This window comes from Ceratotherium simum, chromosome 17, assembly GCF_057802395.1.
Source record: "Ceratotherium simum simum isolate JZ-2026a chromosome 17, ASM5780239v1, whole genome shotgun sequence".
In the NCBI taxonomy this organism is placed as follows: Eukaryota; Metazoa; Chordata; class Mammalia; order Perissodactyla; family Rhinocerotidae; genus Ceratotherium; species Ceratotherium simum.
In genome coordinates this window covers 19539144-19559728 of record NC_141916.1, presented here as the reverse complement: position 1 = coordinate 19559728, position 20585 = coordinate 19539144, and the positions used below count along the sequence as shown (strand labels likewise).

Sequence of the window (20585 nt, the reverse complement as noted above, 5' to 3'; positions counted from 1 at the left end):
CAAGTGTGCATCAACTGATGAATGGCTAAAGAAGATGTGGTATATATAAATACAATGGAATACTACTCAGCCATAAAAAAGACAAAATCGTCCCATTTGCAACAACATGGATGGACCTTGAGGGTATTATGTTAAGCAAAATAAACCAGACAGAGAAAGACAAACACCATATGATTTCACTCATATGTGGAAGATAAATAAATACATGGAAAAAGAGAACAGATTAGTGGTTACCAGAGGGGAAGGGGGGGGTGTGGGCAAAAGGAGTAAAGGGGCACATATGTATGGTGATGCATAAAAACCAGACTATTGGTGGTGAGCACGATGCAGTCTATACAGAAACTAGTATATAATAATGTACACCTGAAATTACACAATGTTATAAACCAATATGACCTCAATAAATAAATAAGAAAAATTAATAAAACATTAAATCTAAACAATAATTATAAAAAATATTTTCAAGATAGAAACAAAAATGAAAGCCGTGAGTGCCATCTTGTGTAGATACTTAGAGCTACCATGCCTGTCCTCCCTCTGTCTATTATTCAGTCATTGTTTCTATACGTATCTATTGAGTGTCCGCTCTCAGGTCATATGCCAGGTATGGTACAAGGTTATTCTGTGGACATAAAGATGAACAAATAAACTGTCCACATATGAAGGTTACAGTTCAGTGGAAAAGACAGATAATACAAGTAAGCAAACAATTAAATATATAATTAGAAACTGGAGGTGCCATGAAGGAAAAGAACAAGACATCGTGAGAGAGAATAACAGTGAAAGAACTAATAGGAAAGATGTTTCTAAGGAAATGAGAGGGAAAGTAAAATCTCAATAATAGTTAAAAATAACAGTAGCTAACATTTATTGAGTGCTTACCCAATAAATTACTTTTTAGGAATTAACTCATTTAAACCTCAGAATAATCTATGAGATGGATACAATTATTATCCCCATTTTATAGATGAGGAAATTTATAGGCGAAGCAACTTGCTCAAGGTTATAGGGCTAGTAGGGAGGAGATGGGATTCAAACCCAGGTAGCTTGACTTTGGAAGCTGGACACTGTACTGAGGTTGAGAAGGAGTCAGTCAGCTTGGGAAAATGCCCTAAATGTCCAGAAAGAGCTTGCAGTGTTTGAGGAACTAACGAAAGGCCAGTGGTGACAGATGCCGCTCCCTGTCCTCTAAAATCAGTTTTCCCTTCCACCACAGTAATAAAAATATCGGCTGGCATACCACTGATCAGAATAAAGGCCACATTTCCCAGCCTCCTATAGAGCTTGGTATGGCCGTGTGACTAAGTTCTGGCCAATAGGATGCAAGAATAAGCATCACATAGCAAACTGTGCACCTCTTCCTTAAGGGATAGCTGGTGAGAGCCCTTTCCCCTTCTTCTTTGTTCCTTCCTCCAACCTGTTGACTGTTGCCCACATGCTGCCACCCTGGAGCCTGAAGATGAGCGCCATACCCTGGGGATCACAGAGTAGTGAGCTGGAAGAAACTGCCAAACCAGCCCTGAACTGCATACTATTGAATTTTCTTTTTTTTTTAACAAACACTATTTTTTAGAGTAGTTTTAGGTTCATGGCAAAATTGAGTGGAAAGTACAGAGAGTTCCCATATATACCCTGTCTTAATCAGCTCAGGCTGCCATCACAAAATACTGTAGACAGGGTGGCTTAAACAACAGAAATTAGTTTTCTCAGAGTTCCAGAGGTGAAGTCCAAGATCAAGGTTCCAGCATGGTTGGTTTCCAGTTAGGACTCCTTTGCTGGTTTGTAGAGGGCCACCTTCCCATTGTGTCCTCACATTGTGGAGGAAAGGGAGAAGAAAGAGAAAGTTATCTGGTGTCTCTTCTTATAAGGGCAATAATCTCATCAAGAGGGCCCCACCCTTATGACTTCATGTAAACTTAATTATCTCCTAAAGGCCCTATCTCCAAATACCATCACATTGGGGGTTAGGCTTTCAACGTATGAATTTGGGGGGGACACAGTTCAGTCCATAGCACTCCCCGTCCCACGCACATATCAACATCCTGCACCACAGTGTACTACTGGATTTTTAAGTGAAAGATAAACAAATAAATTTATATCTCATTTAAGCCACTGTTACATGGGGTTTATCCTAACTGACCCAGACATTGTGGTTGGATCACAGTGAGAGAGGAGAGAGGTCTGCGATGTGGTTGGAGAGGAGGCAGGGGAGGAGATCATGCAGGGCCTTATAAACCATAATACTCTGGAAAATCTTTGGTTGATTCTGACTGCAGCTGCAAAGGGCTCTTTAGAATAAACCACATTACAATATTTCCTTTTCTGGAGAAGAAATGGAATTGATAAATTATCATTACTGTTACTGGATTAAGGTCTGTCTAGTCCAAGGGAAAATTTATACATTTTACAGCATACAACAAAATTCTTATATCTCTTTGCCTAGAGTAGTATGCTTGCTACTTCTAAAGGTTTCTGTTAGAGACTAGAAAATGCTTGCTTCTTAATGCCTCAAATGTGAAAGGAAAAGTTGCAATTGGTTGTCATCATTGTCAGTCATTTCTGCACCAGTAAAGATTATAAAATGAGAATATTGACACTTTTCTTCTAGGGAACAGTTACCAGGCCAAGTCCATAGATGAATTTCTCTTTGCTACCCCTTTTGAGACAAAGGAGTCTCACATATTTGAAATGAAAGAATAAATCTCACCAGCAGAGGGCTAAGAAACCACTGTAGGTTATGTCTGATTATTACTTAATATTTGGGTGTATTAAATTTAAAATAAAGCAACCGGGGCCGGCCTGGTGGCATAGCAGTTAAGTTCACGCACTCTGCTTCAGCGGCCCCAGGTTCACAGGTTCGGAACCTGGGCGTGGACCTACGCGCCGCTCATCAAGCCATGCTGAGGCAGCATCCCACATACAGCAACTAGAAGGATGTACAACTATGACATACAACTATCTACTGGGGCTATGGGGAGAAAAAAGGAAAATAAAATAAAATAAAGCAACTATAGAAAAAACCTTTTTTGGCTGATCTCTGTCTCTTTTTATTGCAAAATTTTTAATCTCAATTCATTAATTGGAGTCTGGCAAAGAGAAGAGAGCCTACCTTACTTTGGCAGGTTCCTAACATATTTGGTAAGGACAACAGAAAGCCTTTGAAGTATTTTATTTATTTATTTATTTATTTATTTATTACCCCAAAGCCCCAGCAGACAGTTGTATGCCATAGCTGCACATCCTTCTAGTTGCTGCATGTGGGACATGGCCTCAGCATGGCCGGAGAAGCAGTACATCGGTGCACGCCCGGGATCCAAACCCGGGTCGCCAGTAGTGGAGCACGCGCACTTAACCACTAAGCCACGGGGCCAGCCCTAAAGTATTTTAAAACAGGTAAATGACATGGTTTTTAAAGGCCTGTCTTGAACTCATGATTTTGAATATATTTAGATATAGAAATCTAGATGTGTGTGTGTTTGTGTGTGCATGTGTGTGTGTGTAAAATGTATCCCCTAACTCTGTCCACTGAGAGGGCCTGGGGGCAGCAATACCCTAAAGGCAATGAGCACAGCTAGTGTCCAGCTCTTAGTTTCTAAACAACATTCTCCATTAAAAGGAACCAGACCTCCTTGGAGAAATGGCTGATACTAGAGCGGATGCAGGGAAAGTATAAATTGAACCTGAAACATGTTGCTATGCCAGAAAGAAAAGAAATACTAAAAATGATGAATGCTAAAAGAATACGGTCATGCTGAAAGAATAGAGAAGACAACTTGAAAGGGCGTCCACTGACCACATCAGAGACATCTTGAGTATCAATATCAACCATATTAGTCATTGAATAATACTCTGACTATTATAGGAATTTATGAGTCCATACTGACATAATTAAGTAAATAAAGTGAAGGTTTGATGAGGAACAGAATATTTACATAATCTCAAACTCCCCCTCACACAAAATATTAATTACGAAGAGGGAAGAGTAATTTACAGTGGAGAAACCTGGCAGATACCACTTTAATCAAGTAATGGGACAAATGGAAATGAGCGCCACCTGAGAGGATGCAGTAGGAAGAAAACAGCATCCTTTCTGTGACAGTCCTGCCAAAGATGGATACCCTGACTCTAATCATGAGGAAACATCAGACAAACCCAGATTGAGGGACATTCTGCAAATAGCTGGCCTGTAATCCTCAAAAGTGTCAAGGTCATGAAAGTCAAGAATGAAGAACTGTTCCAGATTGAAGGAGACTATAGGGACATGACAACTAAACACAACACATGATTCTGGACTGGATCCTTTTGCTATAAAGGACATTAGTTAGAAAAATGGTGAATCTTGAGTGGTGTCTGGAGGTTAGATGGTAAGAATGTATCAGTGTTCTTTTCCTGATTTTGATGGTTGTATTGTGGTTATGTAGGAGAATGTCCTTGTTAGCATGTAATATACACTAAAGTATCTGCAGGAGATGGGGCAACATATTAGCAACTTACTCTCAACGGTTGTGAAAAAAGTTCTTTGTACTATTCATGAAAATTTTCTGTAAATTTGAGATTGTTTTACAAAACAGGTGAAAAGTTATTCTTTGGAAAAACTTGAGATGGTTTCTCATAAGTCAAGGTTGCCCCTGGCATTGCTACTGTTTAATATAATATTGAAAGTTCTGTACAATGAAGTAAGAGAAAAAAACAACAAAATAAAACAAAACAAAACAAGAATAACAAAAAAACCCAACAAGGTGTAAAAACTTAAAGAGGATATATAAATCTGTTATTATTTGCAGCACACATAATGATCTCTATAGAAAACCCAACAGAATCAGCAAACTAGGAAAACCAAGAAAAGAGATCATTAAGTTTGCCAGATAGAAAATCAATTATATTCCTCTACAGACCTAAAGGAAACATTTGCAATGTGTCAAGTGGACACGAAGTTAATATGCAGAATACACAGTGAAATCTAATATATCAACAAGAATAAAGATAGGAAAACCGATAGGAAAAAATGCACAAAGGATATAAGTAGGCACTTCAAAGAGAGGGAAGCTCTACTGGCTAACAAGAATATGAAGTAACATTCAAACTCACTAGTAATCAGAGAAAAGTAATTTAAAATAACCCATTAGAATTGTAAAAATTAGAAAGTGGCATAATATCAAGTGTTGGAGAGGAGAGAGGTGATAAGAACTTTCAAGTAACGTTGTTGAGAGTGTAAACAGCCACAGACCTTCCGAAAAATAATCTGGCAGTACTTAGTGAAGTTAAGTATGCATAAGCTTCATGACATCGAAATTCCACTCCTGGGTATATGTCCCAGGGTAATTTTTGAACAGATTCACAAGGGGCCATGTAAGAAGATAATTCTCTAGCATTGTTTGTAGAAGTGGGGAGCGAGTAAACATGATGGATGCCTACGATGGCATCCTATGAATCTGTTATAAGCAATGAACTAGATTGTATATAGCAATAAGGATGGATCCCAGAAACAGAATTGACTGAAAAAAGTAAAAACAGAATCATAGGGCAATGCCATTTATGTACATTAGAAACACATACACCCGGGGCTGGCCCAGTGGCATAGTGGTTAAGTTCACGCACTCCACTTTGGTGGCCCAGGGTTTGCAGGTTCAAATCCCAGGTGCGGACTGATGTACCGCTCATCAAGCCATGCTGTGGCAGTGTCCCACATACAAAATGGAGGAAGATGGGCACAGGTGTTAGCTCAGGGCTAATCTTCCTCAGCAAAAATAGGAGGATTGGCAACAGATGTTAGCTTAGGGCCAGTCTTCCTAACCAAAAAGAAACAAAAAACAAAAAAAATACACTAAACAACCTGTAGTTGGTTGAATAATGCCTCCCCAAAGACGTTCACGCCTTAATACCCTGAATCTGTGAATGTTACCTTATATGGCAAAAGGGACTTTGCAGATGTGGTTAAGGACCTTAAGAAGGGGAGATTATCCTGGATTATATGGGTAGGACTGATGTAATCACAGGGTTTTTATAAGAGGGAGGCAGGAGATCAGAGTGAGTAGTAGATGTGATGACAGATGCCAAAGGTTTGAGTGATGGAAGAAGGGGCTACAAGCTAAGAAATGCTGGCAGCTTCTAGAAGCTGGAAAAGGCAAGCAAACAGACTCTCCCCTGAAGCCTCCAGAAGGAATGGAGCCATACCAACACCTTGATTTCAGACTTCTGACCTCCAGACCTGTATGAAAATAACTTTGTATTCTTTTAAGCCACTAAATTTCTGGCAATTTGTTACAGCAGCAATAGGAAACTAATACACAACCCTACATATTTTACAAGCATACATGCATGGTTAAGAACATATATCAAGCACATTAGAGTGACGTATGTCGGGGAGAGGAATAGGAGAGCAGACAGAGAACGAAGGAGGGGGTGATAGAATAAAACAAGAGAGGTGGCTTGCACATTGATGAAAACATTATGTTATAACCTGAGGAGGAGGATTAACTGAAATCTCCATTCACAAGGTCCAGCAAAGACAAGCAGAAGGAAGTCACTCTGACCGCTGTGTAGAAAACAGATTAGATGCCCTGATAGGAGTGACAGATATTCTGAACACTGGCTCTTTTAAAGACTTTTCTGATATAAAATCAGTCTCCCTGGTACCTTGATTCTGTGAAGGCGGTACCCTGAGGAGCAGGCATAAATATTTTGGTCATTGAGAGGTATATCACTCATGGTAAATCACTCAGTTTCTCTTACGAATTTGCTTAGTGTGAGTCAGTCCCAAAATCTACTCTGGGTAGCCTGGCAAACTCAAGCTTCTAGCTTCACAATGCTGAGGACTTGACCTGCACTGTGCTGACTACCTTAACATCACATGAAGCCACTGTGCAGCCAGCCTCCTTCCTGGTGCCTCCCCATCCTTCAAACTTCAGCCTTATTCCTCTCTGTGTCCCAAATGCTTAACAAAGGGCCTTACACACAGTAGGTGCACAAGGCTTATTAGTAGCCATCCCTGCTGATCTAGTGGTTAGGGTCCAGCACATTCACAGTAACTGTTAGTGGAACGAGGTGACTTGCCCTTTCTCTTAACTGAGACCGCCTTTCTAGTTTTATTTCCTACTATTTCCTATGTTCCATCTACGCCCAAGGACTCACTATTCTCTCAACACTCCATATTCTTTCATTTCTTTTGCCTTCGCAAGTACTATTTCTAGTGACTAGAATAGTCTTCTCTTTTTTTAAGAGGAAGTTCAAATATTACTTCTTGGAGATCTTCCATGACTCTCCATGCATTCATTTGATTAATTATTCATCCATCCATTGACTCATTCAACAAATATTGAGAACGTTTACAAGCTAGGCATAATGCAAGGCATTGAAAATATGATGGTAAGCCAAAAATAAAGGGTCACCACCCTCATGGAGGTCTAGCAGGGGAGATACAGTTTAATAAACATATTATGTTCACATTGATGAACATACAATTACCAACTGAGATACATGCTCTGAGGAAACAAACACTGTTCTTTAAGAGCACATAACAAAGGAATCTTTTTTAGATTAGGGTGGGTTGTGAGTAGAGGGCTTCAAGAGAGCCCTCTCTAAGGAAGTAACAGTGAATATAAATTTGGAGGCATGAATAGGCAAAGTGGAAGCAAAAAAGACATTCCAGACACAGAGACTAGAAGGAACATGACAAATTTGAGGAATGGAAAGAGGCAATGGAGTTGGAAAGCAGAGAACAAGGGAGAGTGGTACAAGATGGGGAGTTTGAGTGGGGAGAGGTCAAGGCACAGCGGTAACATGACCAGATCTGCATTTGGGGAAGATTACTCTAGCTGCTATATGGTGAATGGATTCATGTGGAGAGCAAGCGACAATGGAGGGTGGGAGCCTCTTGCAATCCTCTACGTGAGATTAGGGTAGATTAGGGTGGTGGCAACAAAGAGGAAGGCAGTAGATGAATTCCAAAGATAATTAAAAGGTAAAATTAGTAAGAATGAATAAGAGATTGGAAGAGCAGGGAAAGAATAACTCCTAGGTTCCTGGCTTGTGTAACAGGAACCACTGTAGTCAGGGGTAACATCTACCAGAGTCCTGCGAACTTGAAACCATCGCCCATTTCCCGTCCTCCATTAGGGGTTACCCCTATCCATTCTAACCAGTGTTCTAGGTTCCCTCAGTTTCACACCCCTGTCTGCCAATAACAGGCAGGTGAGAGCCCTCTCCTTCTGTGTGTTGAATGAGTTCCAACAACACTGAGTCTTGTTTCTTATCTGTGAAATACAGAGAGACCACACCTTACCGGGTTGTGAGACTCAACTGAGAAAACGACTGTTTCTTTCAATTTTTGTTATTGTTACGCTCAGTTCAATTCCCTCCGGCCCTCTCCACCCGTTTGGAGGCAGTTCCTCGTCCCAGGCATAACGTGTTTCCTATAAGTGTCTGGAATGACTTCCCCGAAGCTGGACGCCGCACTCTGCTTAGAGCGAGGTCAGGGGCTCGGGGCTGCCTCCAACACCCTTAACCGCAATCCGGACACCCACCCCTTTCCACAACGCCGCGAGAACTGTCCTTCCCTCATCAATCCCGAGACCTCGCGAGAGTACGACAGCGCCCGTTGTCGCCCGGACTCAGAGGGCCTCGCCTTCCCAGCCTCAGAACGGCCTCCTCCTTCCTCTTTCCCCGCCTTCCACTCCGCGCTCCGCTCTCGGATTGGCTGATTGAACCGGGTCAGTAATTTCCTGGCCAGAAAGCGGTTCGAAAACTAGTCCTTCTTTTGGCCCCGCCTCCGAAGCCTGCGGATTGGACGGCTGAGTCAGGTGTCACGCGCCTCCGCGGGAGTGTGGACGAGCCAATCAGGAGCTTGGCGTATTTTACAAACTGGGGAAGTAGCTGCAGCAGAAGCCGAGAGAGTCAGGGAAAAAGCGAAGGAAGTGGGGCGACCCTGAGGGGTTCCGGTGAAGGTGAGGCACGAGGATCTTGAAGGGAATGAGGGTTGTGGAGGCTCATAGGGAGGAGAGGCACCTCGGGGTCCTGGGGCGAAAGAGTAGGCTCAGGGTGTCTGGAGGTGGCTCCCAGAAGAGCGGCCTTGCAGGCACCGGGGTCTTCTGGGCGCATGCATCTGGGCGGAGGTGGGAGTATCAGGGATGTCGGCACCAATGCCCCTAACTGGCTGACTTTTGATCCCTGATCCTGCCTTCTTCTCCGTCTCAGTCGGAGCCATCATGACTACCCTCCAAGCCAGGAAGGATCCTCTCCCCCGGGGTGTATCTCCCACCCCTAGCAAGATTCCCGTACGCTCTCAGAGACGCCCGCCTCTCCCCACAGTCAAGTCCTGCGCCGTGGACCAGGAGAACCAAGATCCAAGGGTAAGAAGGGCCTGGTGGGTGAAGACGGTAGCTACAAGGAGGCAGCACACGCCAGCAATACACCCCAACGCTGAGCCCCAGCTTTTTGTCCTCCTCTTCCCCAGAGACTGGTGCAGAAGCTCAATGTTCAACGCCCCCTCGTTGACTCAGCAGGCCCCAGGCTGAAAGCCACACATCAAACAGAGAAATCAGAGAGATTGGTGGGGAGCACTCAGCTCCGGAACCCCTTAGAGGAGCTCAGACCTAGCCCTGGGGGACATAATGTGGAGCCTGGGCCCCCTCCCCAGACAGGTACCTGTTGGAGGCTTGAAAACTCGCTATCTCCTTGGCTGGGTGGGAGAATGGGATGGGCACAGTGGGGTTTTGGGGCTTTGCACTCCTCCCATTTCCTGCTTACTATAAGAGTCCAGGTTGCTGCTCGTGGAAAGCTCTTTGCTCTTAGAAGCCCTCTCCTTCCTTAGCAGAATGTCATCTTTTTTAAAGCCTTTTCCAGCTCCCCCAGTCACAATCAATTGCTCTGTGTTCTAATACTTTGCAGTACTTCGTTTGTAACATGTCCATCCTTTGGCTTGAGTCTGTTACCTCTCTATGGTTTGATGATAGCTTAGTGAGAATGGAGGCTTTGTCTTATTCATCTCTGGGCCCCGTGCCTAGAAGAATGTCTTGTGTAAAGTCCTGTGAACACTTGGTGAGCTGAGGTCAATTGAATGGGTTTCTTTGGCTCACTCTTGCACCTCAAGGTGACTACACTAGGGTCCCTGACACTTCAGCCTTCCCCCTTCCTGTTCCTTCTCACCTTTCCTTCTTCCCTTGCAGAGGCTCCAGGGGCCACAGAGTTTGTGGCTGACCCTGAGGCCCTGGCCACCATCCTGTCAGGTGAGGGGGTGAAGAGCTGTTACCTGGGGCGCCAGCCCAGTCTGGCTCAGAGAGTACTGGTTCGAGGGAGCCAGGGAGGCACCATCCGGAGGGGCCAGGTAATGAGACAGGAAGGATGTGAGGAGATCAGGCTGGGGTGGACTGAGAAGAGAATCTTGAGCCTGTGCTGATAGCCTCTTTTGGGGTCCCAGGGTGCCCGGGCCTCTGCATATTTGGCCCCCAAAACTCCCACCCACCGACTGGACCCTGTCAGGGCTTCCTGCTTCTCGAGGCTGGAGGGACCAGGACCACGCTGCCGGACCTTGTACCCCCAGAGGCTAGAGGCTCTGGTAGGTGCCCTGGAGGGGCTGAACTCAGTGCTTCTGGGAGCTTCTTCCAGGGACAGAGCTGGGCCCTGGGAAAGAAGATACCTTTTGACGAGCCAGAGGGGTTCTGTAGAGGCAGATGGGATTGGTGGTGAGGCCAGAAGGTTTGGGGCCCACCTCTGACTCTGCTTTTATCTCTTGCTCCTGTGGGTCAGATCCCACCTTCAGGACCTTCCTTTTACCCCTCCGCTCGCCCCAGTTTGCAGGAGCTAAGAAGAGAGACAAGTGGAAGCATCTGGTGAGAAGGCGAGGGTCATTTGGAAAAGGATGATCCAATGTCGGATACAGGGGTCCCTCAGAGCTGGGGCCTTCCAGTAGCTTTAGGACTTCCCAGGAGGGGAAGGGGAACCTGTGATTGCCCAGGGTGAGCTCTTGGAATAGGGTTCAGGCCTTCATAGCCAGGCCTCAGTATGACATCAGTTTCTTCAGGTTGTAGAGGGAGGAAGGGGACAGAAATGAGAGGTGCTATCTTTTGTTTAGTGGCTAAAGCATAGACTGTAGCAATAAATGGGAATTGGGTTTGATTCCTGACTCTTACCACTTGCTGGTTATGCAAGCTTGCCTTAACCTCCTACCTTCAGTTTCCTTAATCTGCCAAATGAAGATAATGTCTGTATTGTCATTAGAGGCTGTTGTGAGAATTAAATAAGATGATGTTTGTAAAGCACTTAGCACAGTGCCCAGATCACACTTGGTACTCTGTGACTGCTAGTTGTTCTTATTATCATCAGGACTTCAGTGAGCCAGGCCTCAGGATTGCTCCTGGAGACCCCAGTCCAGCCTGGTGAGTGTGTCTGCCTGTGGGGAGAGAACAGGGGCAGGTGGGCTGTCTGCAGCAGGGAGCAAGACAAGGGAAAGTTCAGCAGGCTGGGGGGAAGGGGGGAAGGCCAGATCAGAAGGAGCCAGAGAGGAAGAGACCTTCTTGATAGGCCAGAGGTTGGCTCAGTTGCACTTGTGTCAAAGGAGGTGGTCCCTATTTCTACCCTCTCCCTGCCACTGCCTGCAAGAGTCATGTTCCACTCACTGCTCTGTCCTCAGCCCCTAAGAGCCATTGCCACACCCCTAGCCCACTCAGAGTATTCAGATTTATAAGTGATTACTGAGACGGTGCTGGGCTCCAAGGGGATGCTGGATGGGTCGCTGCCCCTGATGGTGCAATGAGGGCTGTCAAACTGGCATACCCTTTTCAGAGGAGGTTGCAATGCCCTGTGCCAGACTTGGGTGGGTGTTCCAGACACTCTAGCAAATTTTCTGTCTCCTCCTAGCTTCCTCTTTCCCTGAAGGAGAACATGAAGTTGTCACTCACTCAGATGAAGGAGGAGGGGGTCCCCTCGGTCTGGCCCAGCGGGTACCATTAAGAGAAACCCGAGAGATAACCCACACCAGGGTGAGATGGAACCCTCCTGGGATGGGGGAAGGGGGAGGGGAGATGCTTGGGGGAATTCCCCAGCAGCTGCCAGCTCTGAGGATTGTGGGTGGAGCCAGGCAGTTCTTGGCCTGGGCCTCCGGATGTTAATTGACCCTGGGTTTGCCCCAGATGGGCCCAAGCCCTTTCCAGAGTGGGACTAGCCTTAGTTTGCCAGGTGTCTTGGGCCTGGGGGTAAGAGGTCACAGTCCTGCATGTATTTGTATAACCATACAGTGCTGAGAGTGGACAGATCTGACACTTGTCAGCCAAAAGCATTGATTCATTCATTCACCCCACAAGTATTTATTGACCAGCTGTGCACCAAGCACTGTTCTAGGTTCTGGATATACAGTAGTAAATAAGTTCACATTCTAGAAGGAGAAGATATAAAATAAACTCATATGTAAAATATATATTATGTCAGATGGTGATAAGTTCTTTGTAAAAAAAAATAAGGCACTGAAGGGGTAGTGGAAGTGGGGGGGGGGGTGCTATTGCAATTTCAAATAGATTATTAGTCAGGGGGATCTCATTGAGAAAAAGACCAGAAGGAGTTGAGGGAATGAGCCATGCAGATGTCTGGGGGAGGAACGTTCCCAGCCAAGAGAACTGCAGGTGCAAAGGCTCTGAGGAGGGAATGTGCCTAGGGTGTTTAAGGATCAGCAAAAAGGAGACTCCAGCGAGGCTGAAGCAGAGTAAGGAGAGCCACAGGAAGTGAGGTTAGAGTGATGACAGGATCAGACTGGGTAAGGACTTATAAACCAGTGTAAGACCTTGGCTTTTACTTGCGATGAGTGGAAAGCCATGGGGAGGGGGATGACATGATCTGATTAGGTCTTAAAAGAATCACCCTGGCTGCTGTGGTGAGAACAAGACATAGGAAGGCAGAGCAGGAGGGGCTCACTCTTCCTCTTCTTCCTCTCTGCAGGACAGCCGTGACTCCCACCTGATGCCGTCCCCTGGCCGTGTGGCGCCACCTTCCATCGCCCGTCCATCACCCTTTGGACGGGCTCAGCGTGTCCCCTCTCCTGGCCCCTCAGCTCCGGTTTGTGTCCACAGCTCCTGGGGGCTGGGCAAGGGCTGGCCAGGATCCCTGCTAGGTCTGGGTTTTGTTTCTGCTCAGCCACCCCTATCTCTTCCTAGACCTCGTATTCAGTGTTGCGGCGTCTCGCCATTCGCCCCAAAGTCCAGTACACACCCATCTCATCGGCCCCCAGAGTTCAGCGGGTAAGAGAGGGCAGGGGAGGTAGCTGGCAGAGGCCAGGGCTGGGAGAGGAAGGGAATGGATGGGTACAGGGAGAGTTAGGGGCAAGGGGAGATTGGGCCCTATCTGCGGGTGCCTTGCTGACATCACCCTTCTGTCCCAGGCCCAGTGGTTGAGTGGCCTGTCCCCTCAGTCTTGCCCTGAAGAGCCTGCCCTGCCCTGGGTAAGTATCAGAAGCCTTCCCATGCTGAGATCCCTCACTCGGTCCTGTTGGCCTGAGGCCCAGCAGTTTGAGGCAGGTGGGCTCTCTGAAAACGCTACCTAACCTGCAACTCTTCCTGCTTCTCTGCTGCTCCTCTTAATCTAAGTCTAGGGCCTCTCAATTAGGGACCTTGGTCCCTTCCTCCTGAGGGTGGGACTCAGGCTGGTCTTCCTGCCCTAGCCTGGCTTCCTCACGTGGCCCCTGTCCTCCCCATCCTATCATATGGCAGGAGCAGATTGCAGTTCGGTTATTTGACCAGGAGAGTTGTATAAGGTTGCAGGAGGGGCCTGGGAAACTATCTATGGCAACTCCCTATGGACCCCACCCCAGTAGAACCCCCAACCTCCAGGAGCTAAAGATGCAGGTATGTCTCAGGGCAACAGCTTTGATGCCTGATGGGTAGTGACAGGGCTGGGGAAGGGAGAAACAGAATGAGAGGAGGGTATGGGATAGGACAGGGCGGGTAGAGACTTGAACCCACATCTTGACCTCACACTGAGGTACTCTGTCCCACCCACAGCGCATCGGTATCCTGCAGCAGCTTTTGCAACAGGAGGTAGAGGGGCTGGCAGGGGGCAAGGTTGCCCCCATTAATGGAGGCTCCTCTCTGGATATGGTTGAACTTCAGCCCCTGCTGGCTGAGATTTCTAGAACTGTGAATGCCCCAGAGCATAATTCTGGGACTTTCCACCTTCCCGGACTCTCACAGCACTCTGGGCTGCCGAAGCCCTGCCTTCCAGAGGAGGGTGAGGAACCACAGCCCTGCCCTGGAGCAGAGCCTGAGGTAGCTCAGCCCTGTCCTCCAGCAGAGCCAGGGCCCCCAGAGTCCTGCCATAGGAGGGGGCCTGAGATACCAGAGCATTCTGCCCAGGAACAGCCTGAGGTATCAGAGCCCTGCCCTCCGGTAGAGCCTGGACCCCTTCAGGCCTGCCCCCAGAGGCAGACTGGACTCCCAGAGCCCTCCCCTAGGGTAGAGCCTGGGGCATCAGAGGCCTGCTCCCTGGAACCTAGAAATCCAAAGCCCAGCCCACAGCCCTGCTGCCGTCAGGGGGCTCCAGAGACCACCAGCCTGATCTTCTCCTCCCAACGCCCACTTTGTGCCAGCCCCCCTATCCGCTCACTCCAGTCTCTGAGGCCCCCAACAGGCCAGGCAGGTAAGGAGTTGGTTGGAAGAGGTTGTGAACAAAGGAGGTCCTCATCTCTTGCTGGGAGCGGGGCCCCAGCCCCACACCGGGTGATCCCATGCTTTCCGTTCCCCACCTCGCCTGCCCCAGCCTGGCTCTCTGTCACGAGGAAGGGAGGGGCTGTGCTTCCAGCCCTGTGCTCCTAATTGGCTTGACCCTTGGTGAGGGGGTGGGAAAGGGCAGGATATGGTGGGAGGATAGGACTCCACAGCCTGCCCTAAACTCGCTGTGGCCCTCGGCCCTCAGGCCCCAGCAGTTTGGCCCCTCGAACCCTGGCCCTGAGGCAGCGCCTCAAAGCATGTCTGACCGCCATCCACTGCTTCCATGAGGCCCGCCTGGATGATGAGTGTGCCTTCTACACCAGCCGAGCCCATTCCTCAGGTCCCACCCGGGTCTGCACCAACCCTGTGGCCACATTACTGGAATGGCAGGACGCCCTGGTGAGCCTCCGGTCCACAGCCAGGCTGTGCCTGCACAGCAAGCCTGTTGGGAAGTAGGAAGCGGGGCAGGGGCCAACTTTGGCTCCTTTACAGAAGTCAGGGGGCAGGGATGGCTACAGTTCAAGGATGGCTAGGCTGTGACAAGGTCTTCTCTCTCCCCAGTGTTTTATCCCAGTCAGTTCTGCTGCCCCTCAGGACTCTCCATCATGAGGCATCCGCCTCCACCCACTCCTGCTCTGCCTTGCTCCTTCCTTTTAGCCCTTATTTATTGTCGGTCTACCCCACGGGACTGGGAGCAGACACCCTTTTGTCCTTCAATAAAGTTTCTGAAGTGTCCAAATGTCTGTTTCCTTCTGGTCCGATCTAGGCCAGCTACTGCTGTCACTCTCCGATTGCCCACTTGGTGGCAGTGTCCTCCAGCTTAGTAGCCAGCCCTGGGCTCTCAGGATGCCCCAGGCCCCCTCACCTAGGAGCTGTCCTGAAGAGAGGAAGTCATCCCGCTCAGCAAGCTCTAGGAGTGTGTTGAAGGGCAAATATGGGCCTTTGGGGACCTCCTCTTCTCCTTGCTCCTTGAGATCAGTGCCACTTCCAGGAGCCATCAGCTATTCCCTCATCCCCTAGAGCTCCTTTTCTAAGAACTCTCCCTATATCAGGTGGAAAGCAAAAGCACCAGACCCGTATCTTTGGAATCCTCCCTTGTTACTATCACTCTGGTTGGTGTTTCCCTATAGTGTAAGGCCCCAAAGCTCTCCTGAGGCTGATACCCCTCCCTTTCCATATCAGGGTAGAAGCCCTGAGCTACTCTTCCAGGCAGGCCTTGGCAGAGAGTGATGGTGAGGTGGGAGTCCTTGAGACTCCCTTGAGAGTCCTTGAGAAAAGGGGTCAGCCACTTTTCCCCACGCTGCGCACCAAGTTAAGAGGCGCACACATTCTCCAACTTCACTTTATTGGAAGAGGCAACAGCAGCTGTAGCCCCAGGGCCTAACCCGAATGGGGGTGAAATGGGGACTGTACAGAATGAGTTTTAAATACTAGGAAAGAATTCAATGGTTCCTCCAGTTCACAGGAAGGCTGCCAAGGCCGAAGCCTGGAGCCTGAAAATAGAGATGAGGGGAGGAGGGGATGGCAAGAGAAAGTTGTCATGACAGGACCAGCGCCTACCCCACCCTAACGTCTCCTCTCCTCGTGCCTAGATGGGCTGCTTCTGTTTCTGTTCTATACTTCCCATGATGCCAGGGCTTCCCTCCTGCTTTCAGTGGCTCTGAGCTCTAGCTAATGAAGCTGTTCCCCAGCTCCCGGCAGAGGAGAGCCACGACCCCCGCCTTTCTACTACCAGGCTTTCACAGGCCGGCACAGGGATGCCGTTGGTCCCTTCCCAAGCCACTCTGCTCCTCCTCCGGCCCGGCCTCCTCGACTCTCCAGCCGCTTATACCCCAGAACACCAAGAGTCCGCCCATTAAGGCCGTCTCTGGGAGTGGGAGGGTCCGCCCCACCGCCAGGCTCTCAAAGGATGGGGTGGCGCCTTGGGTGGGGCGGGCTGAAGGTGGGTGAGGAGGGGGGCGGAGGCGAAAGGAGAGCGGGGGCGCGGGGGATGGGACCCGGCTCAGTCCGGGTAGATGATGAAGCCAGAGAAGGTGCTGTACTTGTTGGTGTTACCACCGTGCACTTTCCCGCCGTCCAGCTTAATGAAGACTTCATCACCCACGTCCAGGTGCAGGATGACGCTGTTGCTGGCATAGTCGTAGTTCTGGTCCGCGTCCTGAGCAATAGCGCTTGCCCGGACCTAGTGAGGAAGGAGAGCAGAACAACCCGCTCACGCCCAGTGCGGAGCTGGGGTGATGAGAGGGGTCAGGTCCAGCGGGTGCAGCTGGGCATGTGAAGGCCGCCCGAGGGTAGCAGACTGCAGGGGCTGAGGAGGACGAGGAGAGGCCCCGAGATAGCTGAGCTTCTCAGGCACTGCCATTCACTAGCTGTGTGACTCAGGCAAGTTTCATGCCTTCTCTGGTCCTCAATTTGAGCTATAAGGTGGGAGGTAATAATAGAGCCTACCTCATAAGGTTGTTAGGATTAAATGAGTTGCTACATGTTAAGTGTGTTAGAACAGTGCTTTGCACATAGAAAATGCTATATAGTATTTGCTATTATTATTATCATTTAAAAAGTAAAATTAGCCTGTAGGGTAATTTCTAAGATGCTGAACCACTAAACTTGCGTTCCCTTCTCCCAGTGATAGGGCACAGGTGTGTCTCTGCGTATGCAAGGGTGTGGGCCATAGCAAAGTGCACTGATGCGTTCTTGCCTCCGGGTGCCTATGTCCCCTCCTACCGCCAGCTGGCGCCCCGACGTGGGGGTCGCCTTCCGCCCCAACAGGCCTCTCCTCCAGTCTGGCCTCGCTGCTGCTGGTCGCCTCGGGCTGCCAGCCCCCTCCCCATTTCCTCTCTTCCTGTCCCGCGGGGCTGGTTATTAACTCATTAATTATTCATCATTATTCTAATCACTATTTACCATCCCCAGGGCCGCAGCGCCAACGCCGCGGAATACAGAGTGGGAGCCGCGCGGCCCCCGCCCCCTCAGACACCGACACACTCCAGATACACCCTCGCCCCCTCCGCCCGCTCACAGATACCCGACACAAACCACATACACCGACTCGGTGCCACGCAGATAGACACCGCTCTCTTCTCACACCTTCGCACCCCGCACCCACAGACACACTTGTATCATGCACACACTCACACTCCCTTACACTCATACACTATCTCACTCCCATACGGACACACATACACTCTCAATCCCTTTCCCTGGGTTCCTGCTAGGAGAAGACACGAATGCAGTGCCTGCGGGTCTTGGAGCTGGAGAGCGCTGCGCCATAGCAGGACCCGCGGTTTGGACAGCCGGCCCAGCAGGCCTGATGCGCCCCTCAACACGACCCTCCCGGCACTGAGGTCACTGCTCAGCCCCAACCTTACGCCCTGCGGCTTGTCCAGGGGGCCCAGGCACCTCCCCCCACACACACTCCTGTGGCCTCTGGCTCCTTCTATGCTTGTCTCAGTCCTGAGCCGAGTCCTTGGGGGCTATTGTCCCAAGTCAAAGGCAGCAGTGACTCCGATCTGACCACAGGGGCAGGGAGCAGCAGAACGTGGAGGTGAGAGGTTGCCAAGGAGGATGTGGGGCCAGGCGCAGGGCCCCAAGGCTTCCACTCTATCCGTCCCTTGTCTCTTTCTTCCTCCAAATCCGTTTCTTCAAGCCGCCTGGCTGCCCCTGAGCTGCCATGCCATTTCCCACCTCTGCCTACCGATTCAGTATTATCAGCTGAGGGTAAGGCCTGCTCTAGACTTGGCCCCAGGCCCTGGGGCTAGCAACAGAGCTGCCGGGCAATTGAGCAAGTGTTTTATTTCTTTTTTATCTTTTCCTCAAAAATCCAAGCTGAATGCCCCCACATGGGAATGGCTGCCAAGTGCCCACTGCCTGAGACCCGGATTCCATTCTAATTTGAAGGAGCCAAGTAACTCGGCCCATAGTGAGGCTGGGAAACCCAAAGGCCGGAAAGGCTGTCCCAGATGAGAGGGTATCCCACGACAGATCGAGAAAGGAGGCTAATGGGCAGGGTAAGACACCAGAGAGGTTTGGTGTCGATTGCCTATAGTTGGAGTGTGAGGCAGCAGCTGCAGAAACATTAAGCTTTGAGTCCTGAGTTCTAATTCTGACACCATTCCTAACGCTCCGTGAGACCTTGGGCTGGTCGTTTCCTTTCTCCAGCCCCTAATTTCTCTTTGGCTAAATGAAGCGATTTCTAACTTCTTGGCAGCCTGCTGTCCCTGGATTCAGTGACGCTGTTTGGGGAAGGGGTTCTGGTTGCGTAATGAGTGCAGGGAGATAAAGCTATCCCGGCGGATCTGGGGCTGGGTTGGGGAGGGCATCTCACCTGTCCGTTCTTCATCAGGTCTGCCCACATGCTGGTGCCGTCGCCGCCGCGCATGAGCACATGGTAAGCGAAGAAGTAGACACCCGGCATGGGGCAGGTGAACTTGCCACTGGCCGCCTCATAAGCGTTGCCCACATTGGTCACCACGTCGTCGAAGCGCAGCACCTCGTAACCTTCGTGTGGCCTCCGCAGGCCCGCGTAGAAGGCAATGCGAGGCATGTAGCCGGCAGGGGGCGCCACCCCGCCTGGGCCTGGGCCCGGAGGGCCCGGGGGACCTGGCCTGCCAGGCTCTCCTGGAGGCCCTCTGGGACCTGGCGGTCCCGGAGGCCCCCGCAGACCTGCCTTTCCGCGCCGGCCCACCTCTCCCTTGGCGCCCGGTGGGAAAGGGGGCACGGAGGCGGGCACGCCGTCGGGTCCTGGGCCTCGCGGCCCATGCGGGTCGCACACCATGCGGCAGCGACCCAGCATCTCGTAGTGCGCAGGCCCGCGGGAGCTGTGCACCAGCAGTGGAATGGCCACCAGGAGCAGCAGCACCATGGCCACCCCGACGGCCGCTCCTGCCACCCGCTTTCGGCGGCTCAGCCGCGACGCGGCCAGGGCCAGCAGATCCTCCTCACTCTTGGGCGCAATGGCGACGGAGGCCCGGGGCTCTCCGAGGGCCCCGGAGGCGACGGCCGGGCTCGGGCCTGAGTCGGGAAGCCCCCGACGGCTGCGCCCGGCCCCCCCCGCCCCTGCGGGCTCCGGCCTCAGGAGTGCCTTTCCCCAAACCTGTCAAGGCGAAGGTCCCCCCCGTGGGTCGGGCCAGGGGCAGCACCCGACGGTTCAGAGCCCGTGGTCCTCTATTACCCTCCTGTTCAGCCTAACGCTCCCGGGCGCCTGAAATCAGTGGCTTCTCGGACGGCTGGTTTCTTACAGATCTAGGATGCCTGCTCTCCGGACAGCTGCTTTCTCAAGGATGGCGGCGCCTAGGTCCCCGGCTACCCAGACGGATCGCTCCCGGCCAGAGCGGGGACTACTCTCCGCACTCTGGACGTCCCGGACTCTGCGCTGCGGGTGGTGCCCACCGGACGCGACCTCGTCATAGGTTTGTGCTCTGGCTCCTGGCGAGCACTGACCTGCCCTTCTACCCGCGCTGCGGCCCCAGCCCCTGCTAGAGCTTCGGCCCCGCGTCTCTCTCCGGCTAGCGCTCTCGCTCTCTGCGTCCCCAACCTTCTCCCCTCCCTCCCGGGGCGGCAGTGCGGGTGGTGTGAGCCGCCGCGCGGCGGGAGCCTCTATAAGCGGCCGGGAGCTGAGCGACCCCTGGCGCCCAGAGCGGGAAGTGCGGGGGCGGGTCAGGCAAAGGCCCCCACCCGCGTCCCCCCAAGCGTCTCTGTTCCTGCCCGGCTCTGAGCCGGTTCTGCAGGGATTCACGGCCCTCACTGGATCCTTACTTTCACCCTCTACCCCGAGTTTGGTATTCCCTGAGCCCAGAGAAGCCAGAAACAGTGATGGGATAAAAAGGGGTCGAGATACACACACACACAGAGAAGACAGAGAAGGATTCCAGAGATACAAAGAGCCCCCGATCCAAAAAA

The 20585-nt window shown here is 50.6% G+C and overlaps 2 protein-coding genes across 3 annotated transcripts; one reads left to right on the top strand and one right to left on the bottom strand.

Moving 5' to 3' along the window:
- The first annotated feature begins 8865 nt into the window (after nucleotides 1-8865).
- TROAP (trophinin associated protein) lies at nucleotides 8866-16146 on the top strand. Of its 2 annotated transcripts, none has more exons than XM_087442456.1 (15): nucleotides 8866-8942; nucleotides 9193-9347; nucleotides 9452-9638; nucleotides 10164-10321; nucleotides 10397-10552; nucleotides 10744-10826; nucleotides 11320-11372; nucleotides 11854-11975; nucleotides 12925-13041; nucleotides 13140-13223; nucleotides 13364-13423; nucleotides 13692-13826; nucleotides 13983-14616; nucleotides 14893-15086; nucleotides 15249-16146. In XM_087442456.1, exons 2-15 carry the CDS (start codon nucleotides 9204-9206, stop codon nucleotides 15294-15296), a joined length of 2175 nt encoding a protein of 724 aa, XP_087298582.1. In that variant the 5' UTR covers nucleotides 8866-8942; nucleotides 9193-9203; the 3' UTR covers nucleotides 15297-16146. The 2 variants fall into 2 exon arrangements, with proteins under 2 accessions (XP_087298582.1, XP_014641904.2); XM_014786418.2 differs by having other exon boundaries at nucleotides 10415-10552; nucleotides 15249-16143.
- Nucleotides 14556-20071, bottom strand: C1QL4 (complement C1q like 4). Its single transcript, XM_004428983.3, has 2 exons — nucleotides 19012-20071; nucleotides 14556-16869 (listed from the first exon to the last, which is right to left on the bottom strand). Exons 1-2 carry the CDS (start codon nucleotides 19546-19548, stop codon nucleotides 16690-16692), a joined length of 717 nt encoding a protein of 238 aa, XP_004429040.1. The 5' UTR covers nucleotides 19549-20071; the 3' UTR covers nucleotides 14556-16689.
- Nucleotides 20072-20585: the final 514 nt, after the last annotated feature.

Excerpts from the sequence above, each read along its gene's own strand:
- C1QL4 (XM_004428983.3), bottom strand. The coding sequence starts at position 19,548 with ATGGTGCTGCTGCTCCTGGTGGCCATTCCACTGCTGGTGCACAGCTCC. Across the intron at positions 16,870-19,011 it reads ACCTGATGAAGAACGGACAG|GTCCGGGCAAGCGCTATTGC; the intron begins GTGAGATGCCCT and ends CTTCCTCACTAG.
- TROAP (XM_087442456.1), top strand. The coding sequence starts at position 9,204 with ATGACTACCCTCCAAGCCAGGAAGGATCCTCTCCCCCGGGGTGTATCT. Across the intron at positions 11,373-11,853 it reads GGAGACCCCAGTCCAGCCTG|CTTCCTCTTTCCCTGAAGGA; the intron begins GTGAGTGTGTCT and ends GTCTCCTCCTAG. Across the intron at positions 14,617-14,892 it reads GCCCCCAACAGGCCAGGCAG|GCCCCAGCAGTTTGGCCCCT; the intron begins GTAAGGAGTTGG and ends CTCGGCCCTCAG.